General features: G+C 47.5%; 4 protein-coding genes across 14 annotated transcripts; 2 read left to right on the forward strand and 2 right to left on the reverse strand.

Moving 5' to 3' along the window:
• The first annotated feature begins 489 nt into the window (after positions 1–489).
• On the forward strand, positions 490–18,334 carry LOC121591984 (F-box/LRR-repeat protein 6). Of its 11 annotated transcripts, none has more exons than XM_041913126.1 (11): positions 495–845; positions 2,312–2,745; positions 2,841–4,078; positions 12,575–12,856; positions 12,924–13,134; positions 13,218–13,387; positions 13,466–13,606; positions 13,743–13,910; positions 13,975–14,207; positions 14,286–14,420; positions 14,608–18,334. In XM_041913126.1, exons 3-11 carry the CDS (start codon positions 3,506–3,508, stop codon positions 14,843–14,845), a joined length of 2,151 nt encoding a protein of 716 aa, XP_041769060.1. In that variant the 5' UTR covers positions 495–845; positions 2,312–2,745; positions 2,841–3,505; the 3' UTR covers positions 14,846–18,334. The 11 variants fall into 11 exon arrangements, with proteins under 11 accessions (XP_041769055.1, XP_041769060.1, XP_041769061.1 ...); XM_041913127.1 differs by having other exon boundaries at positions 2,865–4,078; XM_041913128.1 differs by having other exon boundaries at positions 2,312–2,723.
• Positions 5,185–6,963, reverse strand: LOC121591986 (chondroitin proteoglycan 2-like). Its single transcript, XM_041913132.1, has 2 exons — positions 6,912–6,963; positions 5,185–6,837 (listed from the first exon to the last, which is right to left on the reverse strand). Exons 1-2 carry the CDS (start codon positions 6,916–6,918, stop codon positions 5,354–5,356), a joined length of 1,491 nt encoding a protein of 496 aa, XP_041769066.1. The 5' UTR covers positions 6,919–6,963; the 3' UTR covers positions 5,185–5,353.
• Positions 7,259–8,339, forward strand: LOC121591988 (peritrophin-1-like). Its single transcript, XM_041913134.1, has 2 exons — positions 7,259–7,367; positions 7,435–8,339. Coding segments are annotated over exons 1-2 (708 nt in total). The 5' UTR covers positions 7,259–7,366; the 3' UTR covers positions 8,142–8,339.
• On the reverse strand, positions 9,352–11,101 carry LOC121591987 (probable chitinase 10). The gene is made up of 3 exons (XM_041913133.1): positions 11,021–11,101; positions 10,459–10,908; positions 9,352–10,263 (listed from the first exon to the last, which is right to left on the reverse strand). Exons 1-3 carry the CDS (start codon positions 11,025–11,027, stop codon positions 9,797–9,799), a joined length of 924 nt encoding a protein of 307 aa, XP_041769067.1. The 5' UTR covers positions 11,028–11,101; the 3' UTR covers positions 9,352–9,796.
• Positions 18,335–18,343: the final 9 nt, after the last annotated feature.

The raw sequence follows: 18,343 nt of genomic DNA on the forward strand, positions 1-18,343 counted from the left end.
GTACTGAAAAAAATATTTTTCACATTTTGTTATTATTTTCAAAAAAATCCTGCCAACTTTGAAAAACTATAACTAAAAAACGGTAGCGAGTTGAACCAATCTATGACCAGTTATAGAAACTGCATTAGTTTGTTTAATTTTTATCAGAATATTGTACCAATATTGGATTACGCATTCAAAAGTTATAAGCCTCCAAAGTCGCTGGCTACCCGGGTAGCCCGGTTGCCTGGAATATGATGTATTTTTGGTTTCCAGTGACAGGGTTAAAGTCAACTTTCTTTTTAAGTATTCGTTCAAAAATTTAAATGTGCTTATTATTTCCTAACAAAAAACACGCGTTTGAAAGCAAAATCATTTCCAAACAGTCTTAATATTATTGCCTTCACTGTACTATTTACCATCTGCTCAAGGGGTATGACACTCAACCTGCTCGCTGGGTCATTCCTACCCCCCCGTGCACACCACTGACAGCGATGGTAAATGTCAACAGTGCAAGAGGAAAAAAATAGTTTGGAAAATCGCATCGCATCGGGCAGAGAGTAATTAGAAATTGAGTAGCGTTTTAGTTGCAATTTTCGTTACCACTCATATCGAGCGTGTGCGTGTGAGCGTGTGCTGCATCGTATCAGCGTGCTGGTGCATCTCGAATGTGCAATAAAAGAAGGAACAAAACTGAAGCGCGCCCATCACCAGGACACCACTTTCGTGTGCAAAGTTGTGATGTTCCCGTTTTTTTTTTTTTGCTTGTTGTGTTGACCCTTTCGCGCTGAAGCAAAGCGCAACATCCAAGCGTGCAAAGCAGGGGCGGGGGTGGTGATTGTGTTTATCGCATCGGAGTGACAACAGTAAGTGATGTTTTTGTTGTTTTTGCATCGAATAAGAAGTTCAGTTCTGCCAAAGCAAAGCCTTCGCCCAAGAGCATCATCGGTTTCAAATGGTGCAGCTTGTTGTCAAGATTGATTGCGTTACGCTTCCCCCACCGCCTGAACGCACATTAGAAGGAAAAGAAAAAGAGAGAACGAACGCGCACGAAACGAGCGAAGCAGAGAGTGAGAGCGAGAAAGAGAGAAAGACCGCGTAAGCAAACGCGCGATTGTTGTGTGTGCGTACGTGCGTGTGTGCAGTGCACAGCGCAATGTTTATATCGTCATCTCGCTCTGACCGCGCGCGCACGGTACGCATGCTAGAGCGAGCCAAACAGGTACAGAACGCGTACAGAGTGGCAAATAGTAATAAGCCTAGGAGAGTTAGAAAATTATTAGGCCACACAAACACACAACACGGCGAACAAGCGGAACGCCAACACAGCGGCCAACAGTGCGTGTGTGTGTGTGTGTGTGTCGAAAATTGATGGTCAAATTAAATTGGACGTTGTGTTTTTTTTACTTGTTGGTGCAGGCAGTGGCCAGTGGCCAACAAACGTGGCAGCTAGTGCCCGCCGAACGGGAAAAAGGTGCGAAGGTACGCGCGCGCGTTTCCGTGTGTGTCTTCTCACCTATGCCACCGAAACACACACACATACATACACATTAGCAACGCACCCATTAGCACCCGTTGTGCGTTGTGCGATAAGGTCTGATAAGTGTGTGCCCCGAGGTGACAAGATGTGCATACACATCAACACGGGTGTGTGTGCTGGAACGGCTTAAACGTATGTGCATAAAGCTGTAAACCTGGTGCGTGTTCGGTGACAATAAACCAGTGTGGGCTCGTGGAAAACGCTTTTCCAACCAAACGAAAGTGTATGTGTGTGTGTGTGGTGGCGGCAAATGTGAGCAGGGGGGGGGGGGGGGGGAATTTTCTTGTTTACAATTTATGACATTAGTTTGGGGGAAAAGCGAGAAAATCCCCGTGCAAGCGCGACAGCCAACCCGGAGAGAAAGTGAGCGAGCGCGCACGCAGTGACGCGTGCGAGCGAGACAACAGGTGTAGCGACATTGCGCGCGGATACTTTTCCCCTTGTAGCGGTGTTGCGGGCCCGAGAAAGACAGATAGAGAGCGAGAGTGGGAAAGAGCGAGAAAGAGAGTGGTTAAAAATCTTGCCGCGTTGCACTGCGAGAGCGTGTACATTGAGCACGGAAAAGAGACAGAGAGCGTGTGTGTGTGTGCGTGAGGGGGAGAAGAAAGTGGGGCACCGGGGAGGAAGAGTGTGACCGCATCACTACCAACAAATATTTTTGTCTATAAACAGACAGGCACATCCTCGCCGCGAGTGTGTTGTTTTTTTTTCTGTTGTGTGGATGGATTTTCGTTTCTAATTTTTCTTTCCCTCTAAACTCTTTTTTTCTTTTTCCCTTTCTCTTACCTATAGGGTTCAAGTTTTCCCTGCACGAAGAAGTGTGCGCGTGTGTGTTGATTGCGAGAAGAAGAATTTTCCGCAAACAAGTGAAAGTCCCGTTTCCATCTCGCTTTCTCGCAGCCCGGAAGCTGTTGATTCTGGTCGAAGGACGTGCCGGAATCCTGGTTCATTTTTTCCCCCGGAAACACTGTTGCTGCCACGGAAAGGAAGGAGGAAGCTTCCACACACCATGTACCGCTGGGGAAGCTGGTGGTGGGAAGGAAGTGCGTAGCAACCAAGATGCAGGACAGATAGTTTCGTTTTTTTTTTGCAATGCCTACTTAAGACAAGTCAGGACAGCGAACCACAGTAACCCCCTCCCTGGCAGGGGCACAAAGGCTCCTTTTGCAAAAGAAAAACACAAACAGCGCGGAATGCTTCTCAAGTAAGGGGTCCGTTCGTGGAAGGTGAAAAACGCTTCACAAAAAAAAAAAGGACACGACCGTACAGCGGCAGAAGTTGTTGCCTTGTTCAGCGTGCAGCATTGATTTTTCCGTTACAGTTTTTTGTTGTTGTTTTGTTTTAGGTGATTTCCGTACGAAATTTGCTTCCCCGCCTGCAAACCGAATCCGTGTCGAGACGAAGACGTACGTACTAAAAAAAGCAGTGCCAAAAAACCCCGTACAGGAAAATGTAGTCGTGTCCCTTCCTTTGCATTTGTGAATGCCTACTTTGTGAAAGAAACAAAAAGAGCGGGCGAACGAACGGGTGGCCGGGTAGTAAGACGAGTGCAATTGCAAAAGTGCAATAACCCAAAAGTGCACTGCATACTGAATACACAGGCACCGGTTGGTTATGAATTTTACGAGCCGGAAAGGAAGTAGAATTGAAGTGAAACACAAAGATGTAATGCTGGAGGCAGCGGTAGCGAAGACGGTGATGATTTGCTGGTGAAGTGCGTGTATGGTGAGCCTTTGTTTGGGTGTTAGTTTCTGTGGACGGAAGTTTCGGTTAGTTTTATTTAAAAAAAAGTGGATTTTAAAGTGTTATAAGGATAAAGGGGGGTAATGATGGATTTGTTGTGTGAGAAAAGTTAAAACGTAAGGAGTACGCAACGAACGCAGAGACACCGGTGTGCGTGAGAGCCTAGTGAAACAAGAGCCCAAGAGCCCAGGCTTGCTTCGATTTAGTCCGCGTTGTGCATTGTACATTGGAACGAGCTCCGCCATGGAAACGCTGGCAGAAACGAGCCTTCCGTCGGGGCTGCGGCGCGCGGAACCGTCCTCGCTGATACCGACCTCGCCCGAGGGTGAACAGTCGCCCCAGAACAGCGGTTCGATGCTGGCCAACATCATCGGCACCAGCCCGGGCGGTAGCAGCGGTCCGCACCACCACCACCATCTGCTCGAAGATCACTCCCAGTCGTCCCAGGAGGATGGCAGCGGCAGTGTGCTCAGTCCCGGGCCGCTCGCCGAACCGGAAGAGACGATCGAGAATATCGAAAAGGAGCTGAGCGAATCGTGCGCCGATACCGACTCACAGCCGGCGCTGGAAGCGGGCCACGGGAAGCGCAGTGCCGGGCAGGGCGCTGCCTCCACGTCGGCGGCGGCGGTGGCAACGGCAGCTGGTGGGAAGGAACAGTCGACCGGTCAGGCGCCGTCCGTGTCGAACGGTGCCAGCTTACCGAGGGTGGCCCCGAGTGGTGGCAAGCCGAAGGCGATGCGTGACTTCGACCGGAAGATGAACAAATCGCGGGGGCGACCGAAACGCAAAGCAATGGTGGCCATGTATCAAAGTCAGGTGAGTGATGTTTTACACAACATTTGAATTTAAATTTAGTAATAGGTATCTTTTGCTGGTTGGATAATCCTTTACCAATCTCTAAAGGGTTTGGCTATCGGATATGACTAGCTCAGTCATCCATGTCAGAATATGAGGTAGTTGATTTCTAGGAGAATAAAATTGAATTAATAATCTACATGGTTTACCACATGGCATTAGTGGTGAATATCTACGACTTATAATCAGCATCAGCGACCACTCTGTTTGAAGCAATCGTTTTGGACCTGATACTGATATCATGCTGGTCTTAGAATTTTGTCTCTGATTCTGAGAACACACCACTTCGGAAATAGATCATGTATTCATCCCAATGCTCTTAAGGAAAATATGCTTAATCCTCATAGGTCCTGGAACATATCTTGACTTCAGATTGATTCTCGAGATCCTCGAGGCCTTTCAATTGGTCCTGAACTCATATTGGTATTGGAAATAATTCTGAACCGATATTGGTGCTGAAACCATTGATGAACTTACTCTAAACTCGCATTTCTACTGGAATTAATTATAACCTATATAAGTTGTGAAACTGATCCTAAACCCATAAAGATCTTGGAACTGACCCAAACCGGTCCTGGTACTCATCGCATAAAGATTCTGGAACATATCTTCATTTTATGTTGACCCTGGAACTGACCCTGAACTCATACCAGTCTTGGAACTGGTCTAGAACACATCTTGAAACTGATCCTGAACCGATTTTGAACCCTGGAACTTTTACAGAACCCATACCAGTCCTTGAACTGATCCCAACCCCATACAGGGCTCTGAATTGATCCTGAGAATTGATTTAACACTAGTCCTAGAGGTCCAACCAGGTCTTGGAACGCATCCTAACCCCATACTGATTCTCGAACTACTCGCGTACTCATTAAGGCCTTTGATATGGTCCTGAACCCATACTGGGACTGATCCTGAAACAATATCGATCTTGGAAGTCATCCTTTCAAGAACTATATTTGAACCTGTCCCAGTCAAGGGACATATTATTTCATCTTCTCGTAATTGATATTATTTTGAAGAAACTAAAATAATCCCAGTTGTCTTGAAATGTATCTTCAATTTCAAGATTTGCTGTATAAAATCTTATCCAGTTTCTACTGTTCTTGAATAACTATACTATAAGATACTGAGATATCTCATTCTTACAGAGCTGAATGAAATCCCGGCTAATTGCTTGTATTATTCTTTATTGCTATTGGGCTTCCAGCATGTGTTCATAAATATTCCCCTCCATTACCATTCCGCATTCGCACACTCGAGCGACTCGTCCGGCGAGCAAGCCTTCTTCCCATCGTCCCACCGATGGCCGGCCGGGCAGCTCAGCAGCTCCACGCATCCCCACTGGCAACCGAAGTACTTGCCGCACTCGTGCGGATGGGCCCAATAGGCAGGCTCCTGCCGACCGGTAACAGCCGGACAGTTGGGATGAATCTTCGCCACCACTGGGCGGTCCACAGCCGGCGCTTCACTAGCGCCTCCCGATCCTACCGCACCTTCGGAACAGCCCACCCGTTCCGGATAATCACACACGTTGAGCGCCGTGTTGAAATGCAATCCAGCGGGACATGTGATCTCAAAGGCAGTGCCGTGATCACACTGATAGTACTTCGTACAGTCCGTTCGATGGCGGAACATGATCGGGTGGGGCCCATTTCGGGTGGGACATTGGGGATGACGGTGCACAACACTGGTTGCACTCTGGCAGACGGCACAGGACGGCGAACCGCCATGACCACCGTGAGCACCACCTGTCACGTGTTCGTTCAGTACCGGTCCATTGCAGTCCACCTTGTCCGGGTAGTCGCACACGCTGAGCCGCGTATTGAAGTGCAATCCGGCCGGGCACTGGATAAGATAGGCCGTGCCATGATCGCACTGGTAAAACTGGGAACAGTCCTTCTCGTTGCGAAACATCACCGGATAGTACCCGTTTGTGCGGGGACAGTTGCCATGCCGTTGGATGACTTGCTTCGCCTGCTGGCAAATGTTGCACGTGGTATGGTTGCGTTGTCCGGCACCGCTCGCACGCACAAAATCGTACTCTAGGTGGTGTGAAGTGCTTCCTACATGACTTGAAGTTCTGTTGCGTTGTCCAGCACCGCTTGCACGCGCGAAATCGTGCTCTAGCTGGTGCGAACTGCTGTGATGGGAGCTTTCTTGATGAACTGACGTTCTGTTGCGTTGTCCAGCACCACTCGCACGCACAAAATCGTGCTCCAGCTGGTGCGAACTGCTGTGATGGGAGCTTCCTTCATGACCTGAGGTCCTATTCCGTTGTCCAGCACCACTTGCACGCACAAAATCGTACTCCAACTGGTGCGAACTGCTGTGATGGGAGCTTTCTTCATGTCCTGACGTCCTGTTCCGCTGTCCAGCACCACTCGCACGCACAAAATCGTACTCCAACTGATGCGTATTGCTCGGATCAGCACTGACCGTGGGGCACCGTACCTTCGCAATATGCTCACAAGCGTTCTGTTCCTCGTTGAACGCATATCCTTCAGCGCACAGGAACTCGTACGCAGTGCCCCGGTTACACTGGTAGAACTTCGCACAGTCGTGCTGATCGCGGAAGTACTTGCGCGGCCCAGTCTGCGCACAATGCGCGTGAGCGTGGAGCTTGTTCCCAGTAGGGAAGCCGCACCTCAGGCACGACTCCTGGGCATTCGCGCTGAACGTCAGGGATGCCAACGCTAGCAGAATTAGTATGGGCCAACCTAGATGAGAAGGTGGAAGAATTAGTTTAAACCTTCTAGGGAGATGTTCTGTTGGAAGCGACTAAACTGCCTACCTGACATCTTGTGATCTCGTTCTTGAGGAGTGCACAGCGACTGTTTTGGAGGTAAGTGTTGAACTCCAGAACCTGTCCGTCAGTATTTATAAGCGCCCTCAAATACCCGCTATCACCGGGCAAGGTGACCGCCCGGCTGGCTGAAGAGTTTGCCTTACCCGTGTCGTAACAAACACACTCGCGCTGCTTGTGCAATTCTGTTGCACATGCAATCGGATGCCTTTGATCGCCTAATCCCATTCAACGCGTGGACCGTGCCGCGAGATGAAGTGGCCGTCCACACGTGACGCGCTGTGATATCCTGCTCAAGTGTCTTGCCCAAAAGTGTCTTCCCCAAACAGATCAGGCAAACCTTTATATAAAGCACGCTTCCGTGCTACTGTCGAGAATCATAAATCAAAGTGCCACTGCTGTGAGTACGTTCACTCGTTCCGGGTAGTCAACCAATCGTGATCAGTAAGTTCCTTGGATATTGAGCAGATAGTGTGGAGCAGAGGTAAATCATCTCCAACTTCTCTTACAGTGGCAACTGCAATCCCTGTGCTACTACTACTGGTAGTTCTAGGTGCCATCCCATCGCTAACGGCCTGCGAGCATGGATCTCGTGCCGCCCTAGCATCTAACTGGCTTTCGATAATGCCTAACCACTGGATGTGCGCCATCCCGAAGAAATCTACACTCTTCCCGCACTACACCGATTGTACTCGCTACTACGAGTGTGTCTGTAACGATGCGTACGAGTACGAATGTCCGGAAGGGTTAGGCTTTAATCAGCGCACGCTACGCTGCGAAAAGTCGTCCCACTGTGCTGGCGCTGAAGAGGAAGAGGCGAACCACTCACCCAGCGTGCCGGACCATGGTCCACTGGACCCGCGCTGTCCATCGCGCGAATCGGTAAAGGCGTGGACGGACGAGCAGAACTGCTCCAAGTACTATCAGTGCGCCGGTGGGCAGGTGTTGGACATGCACTGTCCCGAATCGCTAGTGTACGATAGTGCGGCGAAACGGTGCACCTTGCCGAACCCGGACAAGTGCTGTGCACCGGTACCGGCAGCACCGGTACTGGAGAGGGAGGAAGTACCGGCACCGGTGGAACCGACACCGGAAGAGCAGGAAGAGCAGGAAGAGGTGCAACAACAGGAGGAACAAGCGGAGGAACAAGCGGAGGAGCAAGAGGAAGAGGAGCAGTCCGAAGGGTTCTGGGGTCGGCTGCAGTCTTGGTTCGGTTAAGACGCAAAGAAGGCGCGATGATCACCGACTGTTGAACTGCATTTGCACCATTAATAAAGTGGAATAATTTATTTAAAGCAAGAAGAAGTAGTCGATGTACAGAAAACATAAAAAAGGGGAAGAGAATCAATCAAACAACGCAGTAAAGACCACACATGCGACACGATTTGTGTGTTACCCAGAACCGGCTTATCTGCGTTACAATGTAGCAGCCTCTTGAGCTGACACTTAATAGTGATAGAATCAAACCGCAAACCTCCGGTAAAACCATAAGCACGAACGTGTGTGTTTGTACGGTGGTCGTGTGCGCTGAGCGTGATCAGCATTGCTCCCTCTCCCTGCGTTTATTACGCGATTGTTTACGTGTTATTTTTATCCTTTAATTGCCATGGATGGCTATCTTGGATTCTGTCAAAGTCGCTATAAACAATGAATAAGCATTATACAACTTCATGATGGCAAGTTTTATGACCTAAGAGGCTTTACTCCTTGTAAATGATGGTACTGAACTGGAATTAATTAATTTTAAAGTGATTTTAGTTCGGCCGGGTTTGATATTCGGTTTGATTGCAGGGATTGCAGTAACGCATCTCCCAAGTACGAGTGAACTCCGACAAGACAAGGCTCCCAAACCGCAACTCTAACGCGGTCATGTGGAACTCCAACCGATCCAATACCGGTTCTAGATCTGATTCTAAATCCTTATTACTTCTATAACTAATCATGAACCCATACCGATCTTCGCGCTAATTCTTAAACATGTCCCAATCTCAAATCGGAAACAGGCCCAGAATACACATAGGTCAAAGAACTTATATCACATCCATGTTGGTTCTGAGGCGGTATCACAAGTCCATAACGATCCTGGTACTGATCCCGCATCCATACCGGCCCTGAAATGGATCCTTATTGAATACCGATGTGAAGCTAATCCTGATCATGATCTGTCATGATCATAGACTGAAGTCATCCCGAACCCATACCGGTTCTGAAACTGATCGCGAACCCATAGCTATCTTCGCACTGGCCCTGAATGTCCATTGAAGACATGAGAAAAATCTCACTCTTTTCAGTAATCGGATTGAAATCAGAGTACAACGGATATGTTTATATGGATTTGGATATTTAATTTACTCTCTTTGAGATTCATATAAGCTATGCATGTCACACATCCGCTGTACTACTATTACTTTGCAAATCAACTGTTTCTTTTGGCCATGAAAATATATTTGAGGGCTTATCCATAAATTACGTAACAAAAGAAGAATTGAATGTAACGCCTAAAGCAACTCCTCCTCTATGAAGCACGTAATGGTTTGGCATCTTTCGATAAACAAAAGAACTGTTATCCTTGTTTTACTTGTGGAATTCGGAACTATTTAAAATAATAAGTTCAGTTTTTGGAGGTCCATGTTTTGTTCAGAGTACTGGATGGACTCTTTCGTTTTATAGTTTATCAAAATTCTATTCACCAAAAAAAAAAAAAACAATAGAAAATAATTACTATGTTATGCTTATTTGTATTCTTATATTTCTTATCGTATCGTGTCATTTGCGTCACTTCCTCTGCTATAAAATGCCCCACTTACCAGTATGTTTCATCATTAAGCTATAATTAAACACTACTCGTTAGACACTTCGCCTGCACACAACACTCATGGCTTGGGATATGGCCAAGCTTTGGCAGGTGGTGTTTGTGACGTCATCGATGGCCACATGTTCGGTGCTGGCGGGATGTCCGGACAACCGCACTGTGAGCTGGAGTAGCTATCGCAGCGCTTCTGCTGATCGTTCCAGTACAGCCCGTCGGGACATTTGAACTCCTTGACGCAGCCTTGGAGGCAACCGTAGTACCGGGAACAGTCGGTACCGTGCGCCCAGTAGTTCGGCAGCGTCGCTCCGGGCGGTGGACAGTGCGGATCGGTGGGATGCGGTGTTGAGGGGGGTTCGCTAGTTGTTGGAGTGTACGCTGTAGTGTAATCCGTTGTCGTTGTTGTTGTTGGTGATGGTGGTAGGTCGCTCCATGTTGTTGTGGTTGTTGGAGCAGGCGTTGTTGTTGTGCCCGTTGGATCTGTCCATACTGTTGTCGTTGTTGTTGTTGGTGATGGTGGTAGGTCGCTCCATGTTGTTGTGGTTGTTGGAGCAGGCGTTGTTGTTGTGCCTGTTGGATCTGTCCATACTGTTGTCGTTGTTGTTGTTGGTGATGGTGGTAGGTCGCTCCATGTTGTTGTGGTTGTTGGAGCAGGCGTTGTTGTTGTGCCTGTTGGATCTGTCCATACTGTTGTCGTTGTTGTTGTTGGTGGTGGTTGGTCGCTCCATGTTGTTGTGGTTGTTGGAGCAGGCGTTGTTGTTGGATCAGTCCATACTGTTGTAGTTGTTGTTGTGATTGTTGGATCAGTCCATTCTGATGGTGTTGTTGGAGCACTCGTTGTAGTTGTTGTTGGAAATCTTGTTGTTGTAGTTGTCGGCCTTAATGTCGTCGTGGTCTGATCTCCCGGCGACTGGGGCTCACATTTCGCATTGACGGGAAAGTCACACACATCGATGGCGACGTTAAAGTGCAGCCCGGCAGGACACTCATACTCCCATGCGTCCTTCATGTGGCATTCGTAGAACCGGCTGCAGTTCGTCGGATGAATAAAATAGTGCGGCAGCGGTCCCTGCATGTCCGGACAGTTCGGATGGTTCGGGATCACTTCGCCCGGTTCCGCCCGGGCACTGCCGGCAAGCAGCACCAGCCCCAGTGCAACGTATTTCATTGCCGCTGCTGTGGATCGAGTTTGAAATGAGTGTTTAATACGAGTGTAGTTGTAACTTCACACACTTTTAGCGATCACCAAGCTGCACAAAACATTTAACAGAAGCGTTCGGACACGTACCGATCATGCTGGCTGTTGTTGGCTGCTTCGAGGAGGTCACTTTTAACACGACGCTCTCACTGATTCACTCCTTTGCCCAATACTGACGCTCCAGCCGGCGGGGGAAATAGATTTTTATAGGTTTCTATCCATGGTTAAGACCGCTGCCGTAAGATAATGTCCATTCCCATATCTCGAGTGGCCTGAACCCTCTCGGCTGGGCTCTAAAGGACGGTAAACAGTTTTCAATTCAATCTACACTTATCGGAGGGGATTCCACCAGCCCGGAACAAAGGACGCGGGATCTTCTGATATGCCACGGGACATGATTTGTTGCAAAAGCGGGGTCAGATGCATCACGAGCAGCAATGATATGGTGCGTGCTGCGTTTAGTCACCATTGGAGCATCTTATCGAACGACATACTTAATTGAACTGTCAATTGACATTCTAACCACTCAACATTCGGTTGGTTGGAAGGTGTAACAGGTTTTCTGTTTGGACAGTGAGTTACAGTTTTATGGCTTAGGATGACGGAGATTTTTTTTTTTTTTTCGTTTTCGTTGCTCAAGTACGCTAAAGTGCGACATCGCGCCAATCCGGTTACGATCAAGCATCGTCATCGTGGAACCTATGATATGTTAGGAATGTGATCATCCATTGGCCTCTCTCTCATTACTAGTGATGAGTTTAGTTGACAAAAATCCAGTGTCGACTCCGATCCAACTCCGACTCCGATTTCGGAACCGACTACTGAATTGTCGTTCAGAATTGTCTGGAGCCGTTCGGAATCGCCCGGATTCACCAAGAGTCGTTCAAGTCGTTCCGAGTAGTCCGGAGTCTTTCGGAGTCGTCTGGAATTCGCCCGGAGTCGTCCGGAATTCGTCCAGAGTCGTCCGGAATTCGTTCGGAGTCGTCCGGAATTTGTCCAGAGTCGTCCGAAGCCGTCCAGAGTTGTCCGGAGTCGTCTGGAGTTGTCCGGAGTCGTTCGGAGTCGTTTGAAGTCGTCCGGAGTTGTCCAGAGTCTCCCGGGTCTCGCAAGTCGTCTGGAGTCTCCGGAGTCGTCTGGAGTCGTCCGGGAGTCGTCCGGAGTCGTTCGAACTAGTCCGAAGTAGTCCAGAGTCGTCTGGAGTGATTAGGAGTCATCCGGAGCCGCCTGGAGTCGTCTGGAGTCCGGAGTCTGGACGCAACAAAACACAACAAAATTAAATCCCTCAGCGCATGGCTCCGGTAGACCCCGATCGACTCCGGTAGGCTCCGATCGACTCCGATCCCGGTCGATCTCGATCGACTCCGATCGATTCCGGATGATTCCGGACAACTCTGGACTACTCCATACAACTTCGGACGACTCCGAACGAATCCGAGACGCCTTCGGACGACTCCGGAAGACTACAACTCGGCCGAAACTAGCGGTTCCCATTTTGCCGGAGTCGGATCGGAGTCGTGGATGCGCTTTAGAGAGCACATCACTACTCTTTACAACAATTTATTGAACTAACCCATTGAAAACATTCAATCCTATCGATTTCTAATAAATTCTATGTTTGTTTTTTTCCCACCCCTCCTTCACCAGATAAGTGAAAACAAAATCGGAATTAAGCTGTGTATAAAGAAAGCATCTGATGCGACAGTACAACCAAAGAAACCGATCCGCAAGCGTGCCCGTAAACCCAGGAGCCTTAACGAGGATAGCTCGGACGAGACGTCGCCGGAGAAGCGCAACCGGCGGACCGAGAAGCCGAGGCCGAAGAAAACGAACAACAACACCGAGAAGCGGAGCGCGGAGGAAGCGTACACACCGCCCAAGGATCAGAGCGTCTGGGCGAACGGGCTGCCCGAGTCGGTGCTGTATACGGTAAGCCGTACGGCGGGTGTAGGGACCGTTTGCCAAAATTTTTTAAACCATTTATTGCTCTTTTCAGATTTTCAAAAACGCCGTCCAGGAGGAGGGCTGCCTACCGACGCTGATCCGCCTGTCGGAGGTGTGCACGGCCTGGTACAAGGTGTCGCAGCAGTGCTCCCTGTGGCGCACCGTCGATCTTGGCACGTGGGGCAGGGATCGGTTTAAGACGGAACCGCGGCTCAAGTGGCTGATCGAGAACCGGCTCCAGCATGCGACCGAAGTCGGGCTGGGTAAGCTTTGTATGCCGCGCTGGCCTCGTCGTGTAATTCTAGCTATAATGTTATTGGCTCTTCTGCACTCGTTTGTTTCACAGCAAACTGGAAGGTGACGAACGTGCAGTGCGTGCTGGACAAGCTGCTGGAGGCGGCGCCCGGGCTGACCACCATTTCGCTCGCCGGCTGGAAGGCGCTCTCCACCGACCATCTGATGTTTTTGGTGCAAAACTTTAAAAGCCTCCGCAATCTCGACCTCAGCTCCGTCAATGTAAGTCATGTTTGTGGGTGTGGGGTTGTTGAAGAAATTGTGTTTTCCAACCAATTTATTTTTTATTTTTTTTTACAGGCTGAAGTGAACGCCAACAAGACGGCCGTCGGTCAGACGTCCCTGTGCAATGCCATCAAGGAAATGGGCAGCCGGCTTACCCACCTGCATCTGGCCCACAATCGGCTCAGCGGCATACCACAAATCGTGAAAGCCCTCGCGGTAAGTGTGTCAAGTGTGTTGAAATCAAAGATGGTGCTTGAAAACACTTTCAAGGGTGCATTCTTACCGGTTGTGTCATCCAATGGATTTTGATTGGTTTGTTTCCGTTTATTTTTTGCTTCTTGCAATCAAATAGACGCACTGTCCGAATCTGCTACTGCTGGATCTGTCCAACGTCAACACGGTGGCCATGTCGCACGGCATACTGCACATCGAGCAGCTGCAGCACGGCTGCCAGAAGCTGAAGGTGCTCCGGATAACCAACTCGCACATCAACCTCAGCACGGCCTCGCTGCAGGAGCAGGTGCGTGATTGTTTGCCACCGGAAGGCATTTCGCAACATGCTGTAACCAATTTCCCCTTTGCAGATGGAATCGCCCGGCTTTCCCGAGCTGGAGGAGCTGTCCGTGGCGTCGCTCGCGGACGAGGCGCGCCTCTTTAACGACGAGTTTCTGCAGCGCATTCTGAAAACCAGTACAAAGCTAACGCTGCTAGACGTGCGCGGTTGCGCGCGCCTAACGCACGACAGCCTGATCCGGCTGCCGACCTGGGACTTGAAGCATCTCTTCCTGTCCGGCTGCTCGATTAACCGCGACATGGGGTAGGTGATCGCTGGTGTAGTCAGGATTTAGGTCCATCTTTAACGTATTCTTTCTTTTTATCTCATCGCAAACAACAGTGCCGGGCTGGAGCTGATCGCGTCGAAATGGGCGCACAGCTTGATCGAGTTCGATCTGGCGTGGGCAAGCGCTACCAAACCGCTGGACGATGCGCTGAAAGCACTCGCGGACAAGGGTTCTGAATCGCCATTGAAGTGAGTGTCGGTGTTACATCACCTTTCCCCTCCCCCATTCTGTGCCCTTCTTAGACAGGAAGGCTTACAAGAAGGCTTTCCGGTGCTCTTGCCCGCCAAACCCTATATATATTTCCTTTAGCCGTGAAGTGTTTGGTGGATTATAATGCCCGCTAAATTGGTTTTTTGCTTCAACCCCTCCATACAGGTACCTCAATCTATGTGGATCGTCGGTTTCGTTAGAGGCAGTGAAGGAGGTGCTCGCCAACTGTCCGCACATTAACGCCATCAATCTCGCCTCGTGCCGGGGGCTGCCGCGGGGCGTCAAGCGATTGCTGCAGGGCGCACAGGAGATTGCCGAGCTGCGGGAAAACTTGGGCGTTACGCTCAAGTGTGCCCCCGGGGCGCAATCGGCACTCGCCCCCTCCTCTCCCACAGACACCTAAGCGTCCTTTTTTCCCCTGCTCCTCGTTTGTGCGATCTGCTTACCGGCACCCTGAGCGTTGGCGAATCACCTTCCCGTGCACATAGAATACGTTGTAAAGTAAGTTCGATGGTGTGTGATAAGCAGCAGCGGGAGCAGCAGTGTGCGCGCGGCTCGGATCAAATTATGGTGGCATTATATCAGTGAGTGTGTGTGTATGTGTGTCTCTGACGGAGACAGCAGTTTTGCCCGTTTTGCGGTTTTGTGCGGTGGGAGGCAACCGTTTCCCTCCCATTGTTGGCATTTTTGTAACATATTTATATTGAAGGTGGCTATCAAAGCACCATTTGTTTGTAATTAGTTGCGCAGTGCGCATAGAAGGCCAGGCAGCCAGGCAGCGGTGGATAGAACGGGGTGGCTTAATATTTTCACTAGTTGTAGTACACTCCGCTTCACCGGTCGCACACATCCGATGCGTTGAATCGAAGGTGGTGTGTACAGCGTGTACAGTGTAAGGCTTCATCAAACCTCTAGCTATCAAAAGACAAAACTAAAAAGCGTGTTAAACTTTGCTACCTTTTGTTCTGTAACGTAGTGCTGCGCTCGTGTGTGCGCTTCTAGTAAGTTGTAGCAAGCTAAAGGAATTCGTGCAATGCCCCAAACCCCTTTCGCGGCTTTTCTCCCTCAACCGCTTTACAAATTTAAGCAGCAACAGGTGTACCTTTATCGTTTTTTGTTTAACCAGTAGTACCTATCCAGAGTGGCAGGCAACACACAAGCTCACAAGCTCACAAGCTATTTGCTATTATGCGCTACAAAATTTACAAACGCTCAAAACGATCTCAAAACATAACTAGCGACCAGCTGATCTTATCAACTGATCTTATTTACCTGTTGGATGGATTTTACTTTTTCTTTTAAAAAATATTTAGGCTTGTTGTATTTTTACATCATCTGGTAGGCAAACAAAACCGATTCTAAACAAAAAAGCTAACATAATATGCAACAGGGTAACAAACAAAAAACCAGTATAGATTTGCAGGGACGAGATTCGAGAATTTGGAAACGTTTCCGTGTGCTAGATCGGAATCGTTTCTATGGACGTCTCTCTCTTTCTCCCGCTTCTTCCTTTGACAAACAAAAATGCATTTTATACGCGCTCGCAGCTTGTAAATTACGTCCTTTTGCGTGGGTCCCCTTTCGCGATCCTTCACGAAGTGAGAGTGTAGCAATTTTGGGGTTGATAATTGGCAGCAAACGGCTTTTTTTGCTTTTATTTTTAAAGCTGCGGTATCATTGATCTCCACCATGTGAAGCTTAAATCATTATGGATTTATTTTGCTCTGCAAGGAATCTCAACCAAGTATTAGAAACTTTAGAAATTTGGAAATTTAGTGCAATGTTTTGTTTTTATTTAAAACAAAAAATATTTTAAATTCTTTTACCGTCATTTTTGCCGGCTTTTAAAGTACAAGAAGCGTCATTGTGTAAAATGTTTTATCAATATTTTTAATTTGCACTAAGCTATACTAACTGTGTGACCCTCTTTACAATTAAAACATAATTGAAATTATGTGTTTGAAACTTGTTTACCCTTCATGCAAAAAGGGCTTTTTAATGTATGATGCACCTCAATATATTGCGTTACTTAGTTACTTTTTGTGCGCAAAATTCAATCATTTTGCTCTCATTTGTAGCATAAAGTTAGTGTTTTTTAAAGCGTATAAATCAGAATTAAACCCCTGGGTGTGATAATGTATTACCTGTAACTCAACTGAACCATTCCTGGCCAACGCGAACCTGTGCTGCTGTACCTTTCACATCGTACCCGTGTTGTTTGCTTTTGATTTTTGCTCTCCGACCCGCGTAACTTCTCACACACTACTTCGTGAAGGATTCGAATTGACCGCAAACGCATAGAAAGGGTTTTTGTTTTGACTTTTAAGCAAACCAATGTTGCAATAATGATTTGTTTTCGGAACCAATTAATTAGTAACAAATAGTGGCCGTCGGCAGCGTCCCGACTTTCTGTTACACCATTCTGTGCGTAAATATCAGTTAACGAACATATTCACGGAAGAGAAAGGGAGATAGACTAAAAAGAAGAAAACAGAAACAGTTTCTTTAACATACAAGTAATGGTAGAAGCATAAGTATAGTAAAACTCTGCTGTATCGGGCCGCGTAGTGTGGTAAGAGAATGGATAAGTAAGGCATATTAAATTGTTATTACAAAGTGATTGTAGTATTCATCTTGAAGTTAAACAGTGGGCACAAAACGGTCAAGTGATTTTGTGTGTATGTATGAACGAGAGAGTAACAGAGTGATTGTGTGTGTCTGAGAAAAATATAAAAAATGATAAGAATAGGAAGAAAATCTTTCAAATAATGGTTAAGGATGGATGGGAGAGTTGAAAGAGGATTTTTTCACAAAAATGAAGCAAAATTCAGTTATAATCACTTTCCCACAAGTGCTAAGCAACATGAACGAAGATAGCAATGAGAAGGGAGCGATGAACGGGGGAAGGACAAAAGGCCGCGTGAAGGAACGGAAACTCCTTCCGCCTGAGATTTCCCCTTTTCGTTGCGATACAAAAAATGACAAAAATACGTAGAAAAACAACCAAGAGAGAGAGTGTAGAGAGTGTAGCTAAAGGAGACAAAAAAAAACAACAAATGAATATCCTCATCCCAGTTTTGAATCATCATCATCCCCCATCCCCACACACCACCCACACACTCTCCGACGCGGGGTCAACGTTTACAAAGAGAAACCAGGTTCGCACACCGCCGTCGTTAACGTTGTAATTTATTTTGTTGGCTGCAGCTAGGCAGCATTATTGTAGCAGTGTAAGGTATTTGAAATAGTAAGTGCTAAAAAGCTAAGCGAAGTGAAAACAGTAAGCAACAAACAAACTAACACACAAAACAAAACAGAAAAGAAACGAACGAAAAGGATCATTGGAGGATTTCTTTGTTAGCAATGTGTGTTTGCTGCTGTTGAGAGGAGTGAAAACGAAACAAACCAGAAAAAAAGGAAGAGCAAATGGAATGAAAACAGAAAAGTGTGGTGGAAATACAAAAACAAGAAACACAGACATACATGGCACAAGTGCTGAAAGAAGCAATTTAAACACGTTTTAGTTGACAAAATGAAACACACACACACACTGGAGCAAATATTAAAACAAAGGAAGGTAGAAATAGAAGAAAAAACAAACTATTTTATAAATCATTTCCTTCCGGTAATGGTAACAAGCAAACAAACAAACAAATCCCACTTACAAAGTGTGCGTGTGTGTGTGCGTGTGGAAAGTTGTCTAATTAGTAGGAAGAAAGTGCAAACGCAGCCCAGCAGGGAAGGTAAATTGCGAGAAAATTATTATTATTATTATTATTACTATTCTTAATAAGATTATTATTATCGCTATGATAATTATTAGCATAGTTTCGTTTTAGACTTATTGGAAAAAAATATATTATTGAATAAATGTGTTTTATACAAAGTGAAACTACGAATG

This window comes from Anopheles merus, chromosome 2L, assembly GCF_017562075.2.
Source record: "Anopheles merus strain MAF chromosome 2L, AmerM5.1, whole genome shotgun sequence".
NCBI lineage: Eukaryota > Metazoa > Arthropoda > Insecta > Diptera > Culicidae > Anopheles > Anopheles merus.